Here is a 16,060-nt window from a genome sequence, read left to right on the forward strand (position 1 = left end):
TTGGGGAAGGGCCAAACCAAGTGTCTCAACCTTCTCCAAAAGGCTTATGAAGATGATGTGATGTCACGGCCGTGAGCTTTCAGGTGGCATAAACCCTCTAAGAGTGGCTGCGAGGAGGTGGAGGATGACCCAAAGTAAGGCCAATCTTCCACAAAGAAGACTGACAAAGTGAAACAAGCTGGTGCGGAGTGATAGCAGATTGACAGCAGAGGAGCTCAGCCTGAACAGGGAGTCAGTGTGGACCATCTTGCAGGAGCTGGGGATGCAGAAGGTGATCGCGGAGATGGTGCCCATGCTTGCTGAACGACCAGAAGGAGCCCCAAGTCGATGTTTGTCAAGATTTGCTGGAGAAGATCAAGGAAGATCCGTAGTTCCTTGGCTGGTCATACAGGAGAAGTCTGAAACACTGTGTTGGGCCCATCTGAGGGTGGACGGTGTGTACAAAGATGGTGCACAAGCTTTTTGTCAGATGACCAGAAGGAACACTGGGTCAGTGTTGTTAATCAAGGAAGATCTGGAGTTCTATGGCCGGATTATCACAAGAGAGGTTTGAGACACTCGGTTGGGCCCTTCCCCGCCTTAACCAGGAATTTTAAATTGATTCTTCTCAGAGTGTTTCAAACTTCTCCTGTGATGACCCAGCTAAGGAAGTCCAGATCTTTCTAGATCTTGTCCAGCAAGTCTCTGCAAACACTGACCTGGCGCTCCTTCTTGCCGTTGAACAAAAAAAAATTGGGGGCCAATTCAGCCCACACTTTCCTCATCCCAAGCTCCTGCACCAAGATGTTTGCACTGACTCCCTGTTAAGGCTGACCTCCTCTGTTGTCATATGTACTGTCAATCTGAGAACACTCCACACCAGCTGGTTCATCCTCTAAGTGTCCTCTGCTGTATTTGTTCTGAAGGTGATCCTGACTTGGGGTCTTGGACCTTGCATCATCTCCACAAGCCTCTTTGGGAAGTTTGGGGAATTTCAAATTGATTCCTTGTTTCATATTTGTACCACCCCCAGTTGCGTGACAAAATGTGACAGACAAAAATGTGACAGCAGTTGCTACACTGGAACAGTGGTGAGAATAATACATGCAGTTAGACACATTACAAGTCTCATGAGCATGGCTCATACTGTTCCCTGTGCTGGTTTTTGTCCACCATTACACAAGTCTTCACAGTTGACCACTTCACAGCCTGTGGTAAATCGGCGTGCTGGGTTAATTCACTTCTCCTACACCGCCGTTTCCACACATTCTCCAGAATAGGAGGCTACATCAGTAACTCAACTCTTTCTGACTTTTTAAACTTCACTTTGTGAGCAAAGTGTTTTTGGTTTATTTAAAAATGGGTTGCTTATCAGTGTGAATTAGATGCTAAGTGTGACAGCCTTTACAAAGCCAAACTTCAAAGCCTTGCACCAATATTATTATGTTTTTACTTCTAACTGCATGGTGGCCTGCTTTCTCTGAAGTGTTGCCATGTCAAAAGATTAAAGATACTTTTAAGAAGGACTTAAGATAAGGTGCAGAAGCCAAAAGCATTGAGCTACAATTTGACTCAGCTCCTATGAAACGGTCATGTCTCTAAAAGTCAGTAAAAGGAGTGAAAGACGCTTGATTTTCAGCCTGCTGAAGCAAATAAGAAAAACTGGAGTTTTATGACTTTCATGCAAGAGCTGTGAAATGTGAATAAATGAGACAAAAACAAGGTCTTTATATAAGCTTTTAAATTCCTCTGATGCAGAGATGGAAGTTTTCCAAGAGTGTAAAAAACATCCAAAACAAAAACATTTTTAAAATCTGACTGTTCAGTGTTCCAGGAATAGAAACAATTATCAAAATCTTCTAAATAGGATGGATTCCAACAGGATTAAGACTGAGAGGGTCGTGCATGCAGATGTGTATGCACACTGACACTGCCATCTTCACACAAACGGTTCCTTTTTCTCTCAAAAACAACACAGCGGTTTGGGAGGAATTAGTTGAGTGAGTTATTTCAGAAGAAGCGTATTATTTTGAAGCCCCACTGTGAAGAGACTGCAGACCTTTTATTTTAAGGAGAATACACTTCAGTTCTTTTCAACGATTTCTTATTCTTCTCTTTCAATCCCGCTTTTCTAGCTCAGGGGTTCTCTGGGCTTTTTCCCCAAACAGTGCACCCTCTCCCTATACAGCTGCGAAAAAAAAAAGATGACTGTGCAGATTAAAAAACAAGAGGTGAACATCAAGCATTTAATGTCTGGCGTTTACATTTTTTTACTACATGCTACCATAGCCTGAGGGTTTCCTTAAACATTACTACTACACCCACAGACCCAAGACAGAAGAAGTCAGGATTTCAGACATCTCAGCTTTAGATGGATTTTCTGTTTATGTTGTAGTCAGTGGTTGAATTCAGACAGGATTTATCACAATTAAGTACTCTAACATTCGTTTTAGCTCAACTTTGCACTTAGTGCTAAATCCAAAACATGTCACTGATTTTTGTGTTAGATCAGTGGGAATGGAATTCAAACGTAGACCTACATAATACTACAGAATCTCTAGCACTAGACACAATTTTGGAAACAAAGGTTTTCTGGTTCCAACACATCCTCCCAGAATTGAAACGGTTGTGGATGGAGCTAAGATGAACTGACCTTTTACAGAGTTGAACTCACACTGGTGAATTAACACCGATACTGATTAATGATATTGATATATGAATGTATTCAGGCTCAATGTGTGATCATCCCTGTGAAGTCTGGTAATGACTGACATAAGCATTAAAAAGTTATAAGGCATTGTTGGTATGTTTCACTGCAAAAAATGTACAAAAAGTAGTTTAAGTTTGGGCTCCGGTCACGGCCATATCATAGGGTGAAAACTCACAGTAAGCACAACTTTAGATCTCCAGGTTATCTAGTATGAGCAAAAAAATTCTTCAGCCAAACAGATGAAATCCCTTGGACTAGTTCGTTAAAATATTAAACTTGTGAATCGCCCAAAAATGCCAAAATTTGACCTTTAGCTGTTTGTAGTACGCTTCCTGTACATTTTAGAGGGTTGCCCCAAAAGACTTTTTTTCTCATCTAATCATGACACACAAGTGTACCGATCTTCATGTCAGTAGCTCTTACCCAGTCCCCTATCTGGCATTTGGTATCTGTCTGCATCATGGACTTGCACAATTCCACCAAAACATATAAAATTCCACTGGGAGACAATTTTCTGTAAATTTGGTGGGTTAATTGTACTCAGTTCCACATAATGTCACCAGCGTAATGGTTTTACACAACTCAGGCAATGTTTAGGTCAAGACCGGTGCCATTGTGTAGTAAAACATACCTTTAGCTACATAATCTTCTGAGAGATGAATCTCCTTTCAGAGGAAAAATATTCAGAAGTGAGAATTAATGAAACATTTCTGACCACTGTGAAGGCTAAAGGGTATCATTACATGTTGCATACCTTGACCACTAACCTCTGTCCTTCTTTAACTCTTCACCTCATCACTCATTCATCCTTCATCCCAATCTCTGCTCTCTATCTCTTCCTCCCATCATCACAGTGGTGCCTCACAAACTCATTTTTAACACCGCTATCTCTCTTTCTCTAATCAAATCCACTCTTCCTTCTCTCATTCCTCTCTCTGACAGAGATGGATGGCGGCCTTCACCAGTTTATCGCCTTTACATATTTCTCTGCCCATCCGCTTAACGATAGACATTCATACACACTGACTCTTCATCCCTCCTTCTTTCCATCTTGCATCATTCTCAGCTCTTCATTGTAGTGGGTTTCATTTTCCTCCTCTGCTCCCACCATCTTCTCTGTTCCTCTCCCATTTTCTTCTCTCTTTGTCTCTCCCCCTCACTGGATTGGAAACAGTTAGCCTCTCTCCACATCTCACGATTGTTTTTTTCCATTTCCACATCCAATATTGACACCCGTTTCCCCCTGCTTTCTACACATTCTGGTTGACTAAAGAGGACAGAGTATGACAGAGAAGCGACAGAGGAGTGATAGTATCAAAAGGATGAGTGGGCTTGCAGTACACACGACTGCCGCACGAAGAGGCTCTGTGGGCGTTCTTTTGTTTCTTGCCTAGAGAGAAAGTGTACGTGAATGTGCGTGTGTGAATGTGCGTGTGTCAGCCTCCCTATAATTATGATTGTGTGGGAAGACTGTTTTGGTATGCTAGCGGTTGTTTCTCCATGCAAGCACTCACCTAATATGAAGGGCCTGGATTATGAGTAAGAGTGCATGCTTGCAAATCTTAGTGATTGAAATTATTTTTGTGAGAAGGGCTGCCTCTACATTCCAAAGTTGGATCTGTGCCCATGGTATATTTTCTGATCTCTCAGTGTCAAACAGCTCGTCAGCACTCCCCCTCGTCATGTGATGTCACTTCCTCTCATTGCTGCTTTCTACACACAAACATCCACCTTTTAAGAGTGACTGCCTGCCATTGCTTCTGACTGAAACCTTCCCATTCACATCCCCAATCAGATCGCTGGATTACTGTGCTTGTGATAAGTGGCTTTTGAGAGCTAATACAAATCCCCTTGTTTGTAAACACTGCAACATTCCCTAAGTCGATTATAGGCTAATGGCATTTGCGCCTGCCAGAGAGGATGCACAAACACATGCGGCATAAGGCAGATTTGGAAAATATACATGCAAATACACACACTCAAGAGAAAATCAACATTTCTAATGATGGCTTTCGTGTATTAAGGTGTGACATTTAAACTAGTCTGCAGAGAATTGAAGATGCATAATAATATCTCTGAGTGCAATAGGTCGTCCATGTGAAATAACAAAAATACTCCCAAATAGACACATTAGGAGCTTTTGATTCAAGCCTCCGGCTTCTCTTAATTGCAGAAGTTTGGGTCGGGGGTTCAGGAGTATCACCGGAAAATGCTGTTAATGGAAATTTCTGGTTCTAAAGCTATTAGCAGCTTCATATTTATGTGGGCTTGGCGGCACCCTCCTGGGGCCGTGGTGGGTGTTTAAACAGGATTTTTTTCAACGTTAGGGTGAGGTTAGGTTCAGCCTTGCAGCTCTGAGTCGTGCTCCAACAAAGAGGGGGACTTTGGAGTTACTTCCACTGACGCTTTTAGCTCATACAGCCTTTTCTGCTCTATCCACCCTGACTGTTTCCGTGCTCTCTGGAGGGTGGACGGTTCAAGGAAGGTAGTGTTGTGAGATATTTCCAAAAATAGAAGAAACGAACGTGAAAGAGAGCTAAGGATGTTCATATGTTACAATGCCTTGGAGCATGCACTCTCAAAACAACTTACTTAACACACGTGTAATTCAATGTGACAAGCTTCCCTACTCAAATGCACTCCTCTCCAAAAATATTGGAACACTGGGGCCAATTCCTTTATTTTTACTGCAGACTGAAAACATTTGGGTCTGACATGAAAGGTGTGTCCTATTACATTCATTATTCAAATAATAAATAGCACTGAATGTCTACAATCTGTTTCAGATTTGGGTTTTGCCTGTACAAATCAATCAGAACTATTGCACAAACATTGTAAAGTGCAACTATTAGGAATGTCCTGATGAAGTAAGAAACCACTGGCGTAAGTAAAAGACGTTGAACCAATAGACCAAGGAAAGCAGCAGCAGCTGATGACAGAAACATTGTGAGAGCTGCAAAGAAAGACCCTAAAACAACTGTTAGTGACATCAGCAACAACCTCCAGAGGACAGGAGTGAAGGTATCACCATCTACTGTTAGTGACTGAGGAGTGAGTGAGAAGACTGAAGGGACTAACCCCCCAAAAACAAACAACTGAAAGAGGCTCGAGTCTATCTGTTCCAATATTTTTGCTCACCTAAAAATGTAGAGGTGGGACAAATTATGCTATCTTCTTATTTGTGTGTCAGATCCAGATGTAAATACCTAGAAATAAAAGCTGAAATGTTGATCCCTTGTCTCATATTCATCTTTTGATGTCAAACCCAAATGTTTTCAGTCAACAGTAAAAAATAAAGGAACTGGCCTCACTGTTCCAGTACTTTTTAAAGGGAGTGTATACAAAGTTTTCTTCTCGTCTTTCTTACTTAACTCCACCTCTTCTCCATCTTTTATTGACCGTCTCCCTTTATTCTCGCTTTCCCCATGAAGTATCAAGCAGAGTTGATGCAAAGGGGTTTTCCGCCTTACCGCTATGCTGCTTGGCCTGCTGCTTTCTGTGTGTGAGTAAAAGAGCGAAAGGTTGTTGTGTGTGCTCATGCTCACATCTGTGTGTTTCCTTCTTAGTGCAAATTCAGCAACAAACTCTTAAGAGCAGGGGAAAGCGTGCTAAGTGCACACTGGAGCAGCCTGCTGGAGTGAACTTAAATATATACACTGAGTGAAAATACCAAAAAAGCGTTTGTATATATACACTAAGGCAGGACAAATTACACCCTTTACTCTAGCTACATCAGAACAGAGTGTAAGGTAAGACTATCGATCCCCAGAGAGGAAATTCAAGAGCTTCAGTAGGACCAGAAACAGGCCAAAGAGGTTAAAGGATGAGCAGAAAGGTTCAGTAAATACATTTACAGTGTTTAAGTATTTGCTATATGATACCCTGCATGTGTTCATAAATACTGTTGTGATGAGAAGATTCGTGTAACTTTTGAGTTGGTAGTAATACAAATTAATCATTGATGCAAGAAAAACACATCACAAATGTCTAACTTTATAAAGACAGATAAGAGGGATTATTTTATGTAGAAAAGCTATGCTTTCTTGGAAGAAGGCCTGAGCTTTGAAGTCATCTTGATAGAGTAGGATTAAGTTTTTGCTACTAATCACCTGCACTTCACCTGGCCACACAGTACACAATTTTAGGGCCAACTTTAGACCAGATTTGTTCAAGGCTCACCACAGATAATCATTTGACCAAATAATCCCCAAGTGTGTCATGTCAAAACAGTTATTCAAGGGCTCGCTGTCAAATCAGAGCCTCCACAACCTTAAACATAAACATATTTGATATTTATGATTATAGGTTGGACTGCCTCTGATGGAATAACCAAAACAACCAATGAGAGCAAGCAGACCAGGTAACGTTACTAACTTTATTCAGACCACCTTCACTTTCTCAAAGTTTTAATGGTTCAGCATGATGCTACAGTCGAAAAAATCATTCTAATTCTCATTACTCTACACTCAGTAAATTAATGACAAAGTGAAATCAGAATTTCAAAATGTTTGTCAATCCATGAAAAATAAAAAATGGAAATATATTGACATACAGTAAGTATTCAGACCCTTGCAAAACTAACCAAGAGTGAAGTTACTGACTCAGTTAGAGGTCACGCCTATGGAGGGCAATGTTGATGTTGAGTAGATGGCATGCCGGACTTAGTGAGACTTCAGCTAAGTAAGACTGAACAGTTGAAGGTTGTTTAGAGATGGTTAACTTAAAAATCTAAAACAGCTATTTCAACTCTATATTTCTGAGTTGATAGAACACATTTATAGTTTTAAATGAACAGTACTCGATTTCTCCAGGTATTGTTTGTCATTTACTCAAATTATTTGACAATCATCCCAGAGAGTTTTCCCAAAATGCCGTTAGGCATTGGACACTTTTGCACCATAAGTGAAGTATCTGACTCAGTTAGACAACTCCTGCCTGTTGGGAGCATCCACAATAAAAAATAGATGTCACGGTGAACATGATGGAAGACTTCCTGGTTCAGTGTGCATCTTTCAGTTAATGCCACTTGTAGATACTTAATTTGGCCTATCTTAATTGGTGTGCTGTTTTCAGATTTTACCCTCATGATGCCATGTGGGGAGTTAGCACCGCCACCGGGTTCAGTTGGCCCTCCTCACTTGGAAGAAAGTCCCACCCTCCTATTCTGATCCAGCTGAGTGGAGGATCCGGAGAGCCACATCCATTAAGCCAAAATCCTGTACTAGTGTGTTTTTTCAGCAACAAACTTCACAGACATGTTAAGGAGACCTCTAAAACCAATATATACTTGTTTTAAAACAGTAAAATACGTGACCTTTAATGTTAGCTCAACTCATTTTATTTCAGAGTGGTCCAGTGTGGCCAGCCTTAGTTAAGTTTGTGTTGATTTAGTGGGAAAAAGGGCTTTTGGATTTACGTTGTCGTCAAGATGTAAAAGTACTTTTTATTTTTGGTTCAGTATCTCACTCCATATTGCAATAGTAAAGAATGTTTTTGTACATTTTTCTGATATTGTGTAAACCTGGTGTGGAGTATTTTCCTGGTTTCTGTCACACTGAACAAAATGTTTATAATATGTTTCATGTGAGGAAAAAAACAGTCCCATTTGATTTCAAATAGTGCACTCCTACCTGCACATGAAAGCACCTGAGCAGAGATGTCAGAAATTGGAAGAAAGATGAAATACTGTCTGGAAGATTATCTTAGCTTGAGTTGAATGTTGTTGAAAAAGATTGATTAAAGCTGATGGAGGGATTTTTTAATACTGATGTTGTGGTGTTCTAGTCGTTTTCCACTTCATTATATTGGAAACAACTGAGTTATGTGAGCGGCATAGCAAAATGTCAAAACAAGTGAACAAAAGGAGAAAAACATTTCTGTAAAAAATGATCCCCTGGCTCTACATAACAGTTAAACTCAATTATTTAGCTTTAAATGTAAGAAAAGAAGAGGTACCATGAGCAGGTGGAGGAATGTAAACGAATAGGACAGGGTGCTATCCATCTCACTGGGTCAGATCGATCACAGAGTGGAGGGATCGGTTACACCCATAGTTCTGTGTGAGTGTCAGAAAGCTCCAAGACTGCACTGCTCTAGTTGCAAATGAGATCTGCTCCTAATAGACGCAGAGATGAGGGGAGAGGGAGACGCGGAGGTAGAAGCAAGATGTCAGGGAGGTAGAGTGAGGAAGACATAAGGGAGAAAAATGGAGGCATGGGAAAATCAAGAGATGGAGCAGATGGGGAGGAAGGATGGGTGAGAAAGTTAGATAGATGAAGGGAATGGTGGATCTCAGGGTATGTGTGCAGTTTATGACTGGGAAGTATGAGCAAGGAGACATGGAGGGCAGCAGAATCGGCGAGAGATAGAGATGAGAGAGACAGAAGGAAGGGTGGGGGAAAAAAGGGCGAAGGTGGCAAGGTAAAGCTGTGACTGATAACATTGTCGTACTCCGGTTGCCTCAAGGACAGACAAGACGGAGAGAAAGAACGCACGGGAATGAGACATAAAGAAAGAAAATGTGGAAATTTACAGAGAAGCCAGAGGCAGAGTCAGCTGGGAGGTGAGCAAGGATGGAGAGACGGGAGAGAGAAGGAAAGGAGGAGCACTGTGGTGAGAGATAAATAGTGGAGGATAGATGGCAAGGAAACAGAGAAGGATCCCTAAGAATAGAGTCAGAGGAGAGGGAGGCATGACAAGGAGAAAGATGTGAGGGTTTCACGAGACGAGGAGGGGAGGTGAAATTAAAAAAGAGTGAGAGAAAGTGAGAGATGAAGCAGGGGAGGAAGTTGTTAGAGTGCAGAGAAAGTGCAGGGAACGGAGGAAGAAAAAGATAAGAAATAGGGGGTGAAGGAAAGATAAAGGTCAAATGCAGTGGTGGAGAGACAGACTGCACAACAGGGGAGAGCACGATAGAATTGATATTCAGCGAGCTGTTTTCGGAGTGAGCATTAGCCAAGTATGGGGTAAGCTGGTCGAGCCAGGGCAGACGCCCCCCTGCTTGTTTTTACATCAACACCCGACGTTAGGGGCCGCCGCGGAGCATGCACATTCTTTAAGTGGTATTTCCCTTTTTCCTGGAGCATTCTCACTTTTTAGTATGCACACCCCTGCAGGAGCTCAGGAGCAGTCCAACATCAACAGCCCCTGGGACGGGCTGTCACTGCAGGCCTTCGTGAGACTCTGCCCCCCCGCACACATCAACCGTCTCCTTCCTGCAAGCGAGGTTTTTTTTTCTCATTTTGAAACTGATGACACCAGACATAAGGAAATAACTATCCGTTGCTAAGCTAGAGTGTGTATAAAGGTTATATTTTTAGATTTGGCTTGAGAAAGAGACTAGAGGCCTTACAGTCCCTTAGAGCAGCCAAGAGCCACTCAGGTATTTAGTGGTGAGTACTAAAAACCGACAACAAAAGCTGTGTTTTCCAACACTTGAGGCTTTGTAGCCCATTAAAGGTCATATGAATGGGCACAAACCTGTCCTTTCAAATTTAACTGCGTTTCTCTCCTTAACTAATTGCCCATCAGTTTAATGTTCCGCCCTAACATCCCGTTTGAAAAGGAAATGCGTGACATTAAGGAGGTAATGATACCATTCGCAGAAGCCTAAGGTAATCCATATGTGATCTATCCCCTGCTCCTCTCCTTCTCTGTTTTAACACTTGGAACATTTAGAAGGAAGAGATAAAAGAATCATTATATTAAGCACAAGGTTCCATCGTCTTTTTGATGTAGACTGAAGCTTTCAAAAATAGCACAGTGAGGCCTGTCTAATGGAGCTAATGGAGCTCACATTTTGGAAGTAGACCAAAGCAAACCATGTAGCAGGGAGGAGAATGAAAAAGGCTGCTGGAACCCCCCAACCCTTGTGCTTTGATATCGACGTGGCTTCAGGATCTGAGCTAAATGGTAAAGCCTCGCCTAGTTTCACTCAGAAAGAGCAAAGCTAGCACCTAATGGAAAATATTGAGCTGGCAATTTGCGTCAACCTGTAAAGTCAGCATGATGTACGGTTCTGTCTGGTCGTTACTCAAAGTATTAGATTGCATACATTATACCCTCCCTGCAGGACATTACATTTGAGTTTTACTTCAACATAGTTAGAATTTCTGTTATTAGAAATTTTGAGATAATTGTCTAAAATGTGCATTGAAGTTGAAGTTCTTTGCTTGAATTGGTAAGAGGATGTGCTATCAAGTTTTCAAGAACTTTCAGGAAATTAGTTTGGATATTTTGGAGAAATTCCATGGACACTTTAAAGAATTTTTGTGGAAATTTTGAGAGACATCTGGCTGCAGACCTCTGTGGTGGGCGTTTTGGGATCTACAGACCTCAACAAAGTGGCGACTTCGACTGTGGGGCGTGAAGTGACATTCTAACCCTTGTAGGGATTTTCCTTAGTGTGTGGTGTGTTTTTTTTTTAATTTTATGCCCCTCCCCTTCCCCTAACCCAACCCTCTTTGGGTTTTTTTTAGTTTGTGGTGAGTTGAAGTTAAACTTATCCCCCTCAGTAAATTTTGGATTTTTGTTCTTAAAATTCTACTGTTGTGAAAAATAGCTTCTTATCGGAACCTCTAACAGTGACCTCACCTCCCGGCCCATGGTCGAGGTGACTTCATTGTAGAGGTCTACAACAGATGAGCCCGAGATATCTGCTATACTTAATTTGTGAAACATTTTTTGCTGAAACTGATACCAAAATTAAGATGTAGTTCAGACATAACTCTTAAGTGCTTAAAACACACAAGTTAAAGCTTCAGGATGAACAAATTAGAAAATTTCAGTGCTTAAACACTTGAAAGTGTCTTCAGCTGAAGTAGGTCTGTTGGTCCTGCCTTAAACTCCTCCAAATCAATAGTTTGTAAAGCCAATATTAAAAGCTGATATAGGCAGATTTTATATGGACAAATATTGGTTGTAAATATCGGCAGAATTTTTTATAACTGGAGACGCCAATATCAAACTGATAATTTTGTGCATCCCTAGTTTGGATGTTTCTGGGAATTTTCTACCTTTTCTAGAATTTTGAGGAATTTATTTGTAACTTCAGGGGAATTTGAATAGAGTTTTTAAGGGGAATTTGCTTGAAAATCTTCATGAATTTCCATTAAATTTTGTTGGAATGTTTAGCTTTAATATTGCAGTTTTACTGAAACATTGTATTGACCTTGGAAAGGAAATTCTCAACTCTTAGCGGAAATTATGTTCATACTTGGCCTTAACATGCCCTTGTGGTCTATCATAAAAATCAGAAGAAAAAGTGACAACACCTCTCTCAATGACTGACACCACTTCTATCTGACTGAAGACACCCAACAACTGGCTGACACACAGCCAAAACATAGACAATCCAGCACAGGACCTTCAGGAGATTTGTAGACATCATTTTTGGTAAAAACCACTTCCTGTTCAAAGACAAGGCTGAGCTTTTCAACGAATCAGGCCCTACCTATCCCAAACAAGCGTGAGAAACTAAACAAAAGCTCAGGTCTCAGGAGGATACATCACCATAATCACCACTCTACTGTGAAAGTTCCCACATTGCTTTGCATGAAAACACAACTGTGTTCCTCCAATGATGTTGGCCTCCGTGTCTGTCTGACTCATCGTCCCCTGCTCTTGTCTCCTCTCCGCAGTCACTGTGGCTGTGACTGTTATCAACACTCCCTGTCACTCTCTCTGTATCTAGGTTACAGTTGCTATGCCAACTATTATGCATGCCAATCAGTGGCAGTGACTCATCTCTATACCATCGTTGCATAGCTATAGTCCCAGACGGCTATTGTACTTGTGTATCTGTTGTACTTGTCCATGCTTTTACCTGACTTGAGTTCTGCTGTAATAAAGACGGATGAGCCCGTGGCCCGGTGTGATCCCCTGACCTGTGGTGTCAAGAAAGGGTCTCGTGATTTAACACATGACTAATCTGCTCTTATAGATTCCTAGGTAACTGTTTCTATGGTGACTGGCTGTGCTCTGTCTTTTGGGATGTTGTTGCTAGGCAATAAGGGGTAGTGGTGAAGAGTTACGAGGGTTTTGTATGTGGAAGTGGACACATGAGGTACAGCAGCAAAGTCGATGTTGCATGGGCGTGGACGGGCAAAAGCGCAGAGTGGTAATCATTTAAGAGAAGGCCTTGGCCCACACAAGAGTGCATGTGTGTAGAACGAGCTCTTGATCCAGCTCTGTCTCGTCAGAGTAGGTGGAAGACTGGAAACCAGACACAGAAACACACTTCACATAACTCTGTTATAACTGCGTCTGAGCAGGGATCAAGTCTAAACCCCTTCTTTTGTCTCCCTCTAGGTCTGTGGATTGCCAGGCGTTCTACCATGCCTGTCCCCCCACCCCTCAATCCCCGCAGACATAAACACCTGCCCCACTCACACCTCCATACAGAACAAAGGGCAGAAAGCTCCACCGTCCCTTCCCTCTTCCCTCCATCCTTCCTCTCTCTGTCTCTTCTCCCCCCTCTCATCGTCTCATCCTTCGCCTCGTCCCATCTCTTCCACTGCGCCTGCCCGAGAGCTACAAAAAGAACCCTTCCCGAGTCCGGTCCTTTCCCAGCGTTTCACTGGCTGACTTTGGTCACATGCTGCCTGTTGCCGTCTCTGATTGGAGCAGGGGAGACGTGGGGCGTAGTCTCGGCCTGTCCCTTCCACTGTGTGTGCCGGAATCTTTCGGAGTCACTCAGCACACTCTGCGCCGACAAGGGCCTCCTGTTTGTCCCCCCGCACGTTGACCGGCGCACTGTCGAGCTACGACTGGCGGACAACTTCATCACGGAAGTCGGGGGGACTGACTTTGTCAACATGACGGGATTGGTTGATTTGACTCTGTCCAGGAATACTATTCACCTGATCAAACCGATGGCCTTTGCCGACTTGGAGAGCTTGCGGTCCCTTCACCTGGATGGTGAGCCAAGAGCTAAAACAAACAGCTTGGCAGGCAGGCTTTCCAACAGTATAAGATATACTGCCAAGAAACATTGCAACAAAGAAATAGTCTACCAAACACAAATCTCCTTACTCTTTTACTAAGTTTATATTTCCAATGTTACAACATGTTCAAATAGTCATATGAATCAAGTTCTACATTATTTCTACAACACTTAGTGATTTTATGTGTTTCTGTAGGTAATCGGTTGACAACACTCGGACCAAGGGACCTTTCAGGTTTGGTCAATCTGCAACACCTTATCGTCAACAACAACCAGCTTGTTAAAGTCTCCGTCCAGGCCTTCGACGACTTTCTACTCACACTGGAAGACCTCGACATGTCCTACAATAACCTCAGGAGGTAAAGCTTCTGCCGCTGCTGTGATCACCGACAAGCATCTGTTCCGCTTTGTTAAGTAGAGAAACTGTAATTCTCAGGAGTTCCCTGTGCTCACGTCTCTGTCTCCAGCGTGTGCTGCAGACGCACGGCTCAGCTCAGCTTCCTAAATTTCAGGGCACAGAGGGAATGTCTTGTGTTATAATGCAAGCATCAGCAAACACAATGGAGAGCAACCAGCTCACACTGCTGAGGCGGGGAGGAGGGGACTAAAAGCTCAGGGAAGTCAAAGTGAATCAATTTTGATGAGCTCCTAATTTCGTTGTCTTTGATTTTGGATTTGAGCAGTGCCCATCTGAACCTCAGTAAGACTTTGCTTGACTTGAGCTGTATGTCTCATTCTTTATCTTTATTATTCTTCTAAATAAGTCCAAACAATGGAGGTATTTTTATATGTTTCAATCTCCTGCTCTTAGTGTCCCACAGCGTTGATGAATTCAGCAGCTTCTTGCTGTCAGTTTTGATTCAGATGTTTCATTTGTCTCCTCAACAGGAGCTCTCTGGCCTCTTTCCAACCTCCAGCAAGTCATAGTAAAAGTGCAAAGACATTTAATGATGCTTGCATTAATAGCTTCTGTTTGCCCTATGGATATGGTAAACAGCTGCAGCCTTTATGAACAGCAATCTTTACAAACTGGGGTTTAAATCCAGCGTGTACTACTGGTATCTTCACATTGAAATTAAAAATAAATAAATAAACACACAGAACGGATCATGAGGAAGACAGAAAAATATCATATAGAGGGAGAGATTATCCAGGTGGGGAGGCCCACCTGTGTAATTTAATTAGGGAGGAAACTGAGCACACCTGGTGCCTCCTGCAGCTTGATTTGTTTGAACGTGGCATTTAACAAAGTTTTGCAGAGCAACCCTGGAACCTGAGCTTAGCTCACATGGGGCACTGGTGTGAAGGAATGGAAATTGCCCACTAAAGTCTAAACAATGGTTGGGCCACTAGCAGCCCTCCACCTCATTAAATGTGTCCTGAAGTTGATTTCAAATTGCAAAAAAAAAAAATGTATTCAATGAATTGTAAAATTCTTATTTTTTATTATTGATTTATACATTTTAAAACATTTATTTGACTTTGTTTTACTTTTCTTATGGTTTTGTATCAAATTTTTATGTAACTCAATTTATCTTTATTTTTTCCAATTTGATTTATTTTTATGCTTATGATTTTATTAAAAAAGTTTTAATATATAGTTCATTTACTTGCTTCTTTTATTTGTGATTTAATTGGTTTTCTTGTATTTTATTTATCATTTTTTATTGCAATCATTTTCAATTTGTTTTAATTGGTGTCAATATTATTTATTTTTTATTTTCTGATTTCATTAGAATAAGAGATGTATTAAGTAATTTCCTTTTTTTAAATTTTTGTTAAATTTTTAAATGTTATTTTATCTAGCTCCTATCTATTATTTTTCATCATCAGACATGTATTTATCTTTATTTCTTTTTAGTTTATTTTTAAGTTGATTTATTTAAGTTTTTTTTTTATTTCATCAAAACATTTTAAATTTATTTATTCTTAATTTCTTTCCTTTTCATAGTTTATTTCACTTTTTGTTTTGTCTAAATTTATTATATTTTTCTTTATTTTTTAATTGTTGATGTTTCATTTTTTTCTCCTTTTAGTAGATTGAATTGGTTGGAATTTGTCCTGTGAAAATTCTTATATGCATCACTCAAAGCACTTATGAAAAAATACACAAGTAAAATCCCATGTAAGTATCATGATCCCTGCATTGAAAAAAACAGCTTGAAATTGATTTAATTCTGTGTGATCTCATTAAATTAACTATTTCCATTTGTACTTGAGCTTAAAAACGTAAATATTATTCTTCCTTTAATTAAATCATTAGTAACCACAGAGGTTCAATTGAGAATATCCAACTATTCTTGACTATTAGGCCCTTTGGCATTGGAAAAGGTATTTAATGTGGCCGTCTTGGTACCTAAAGTTGCCCATCCCTGGTCTAAACCAAACAAACCTAACTTATGCTGTTGCTGTCTCTTGTCTTGTTTTCT

The 16,060-nt window shown here is 41.1% G+C and overlaps 2 protein-coding genes across 6 annotated transcripts in view; one reads left to right on the top strand and one right to left on the bottom strand.

Annotated features, from left to right (window-relative positions):
• Positions 1–16,060, bottom strand: part of LOC121504157 (pyruvate carboxylase, mitochondrial-like) — a 465,432-nt gene that overhangs the window by 144,648 nt on the left and 304,724 nt on the right. The gene's annotated exons all lie outside the window — the stretch shown is intronic.
• The window catches only part of LOC121504158 (leucine-rich repeat and fibronectin type-III domain-containing protein 4-like), a 53,798-nt gene that overhangs the window by 14,229 nt on the left and 23,509 nt on the right, over positions 1–16,060 (top strand). Inside the window, exons 3-4 of the mRNA XM_041778801.1 lie at positions 12,998–13,606; positions 13,828–13,990. Of these exons, the coding sequence (XP_041634735.1) occupies positions 13,024–13,606; positions 13,828–13,990 (746 nt within the window). The 5' untranslated portion in view covers positions 12,998–13,023. The remainder of the gene's footprint in view (positions 1–12,997; positions 13,607–13,827; positions 13,991–16,060) is intronic.

Source organism: Cheilinus undulatus, linkage group 22 (assembly GCF_018320785.1).
Source record: "Cheilinus undulatus linkage group 22, ASM1832078v1, whole genome shotgun sequence".
Taxonomy (NCBI): domain Eukaryota; kingdom Metazoa; phylum Chordata; class Actinopteri; order Labriformes; family Labridae; genus Cheilinus; species Cheilinus undulatus.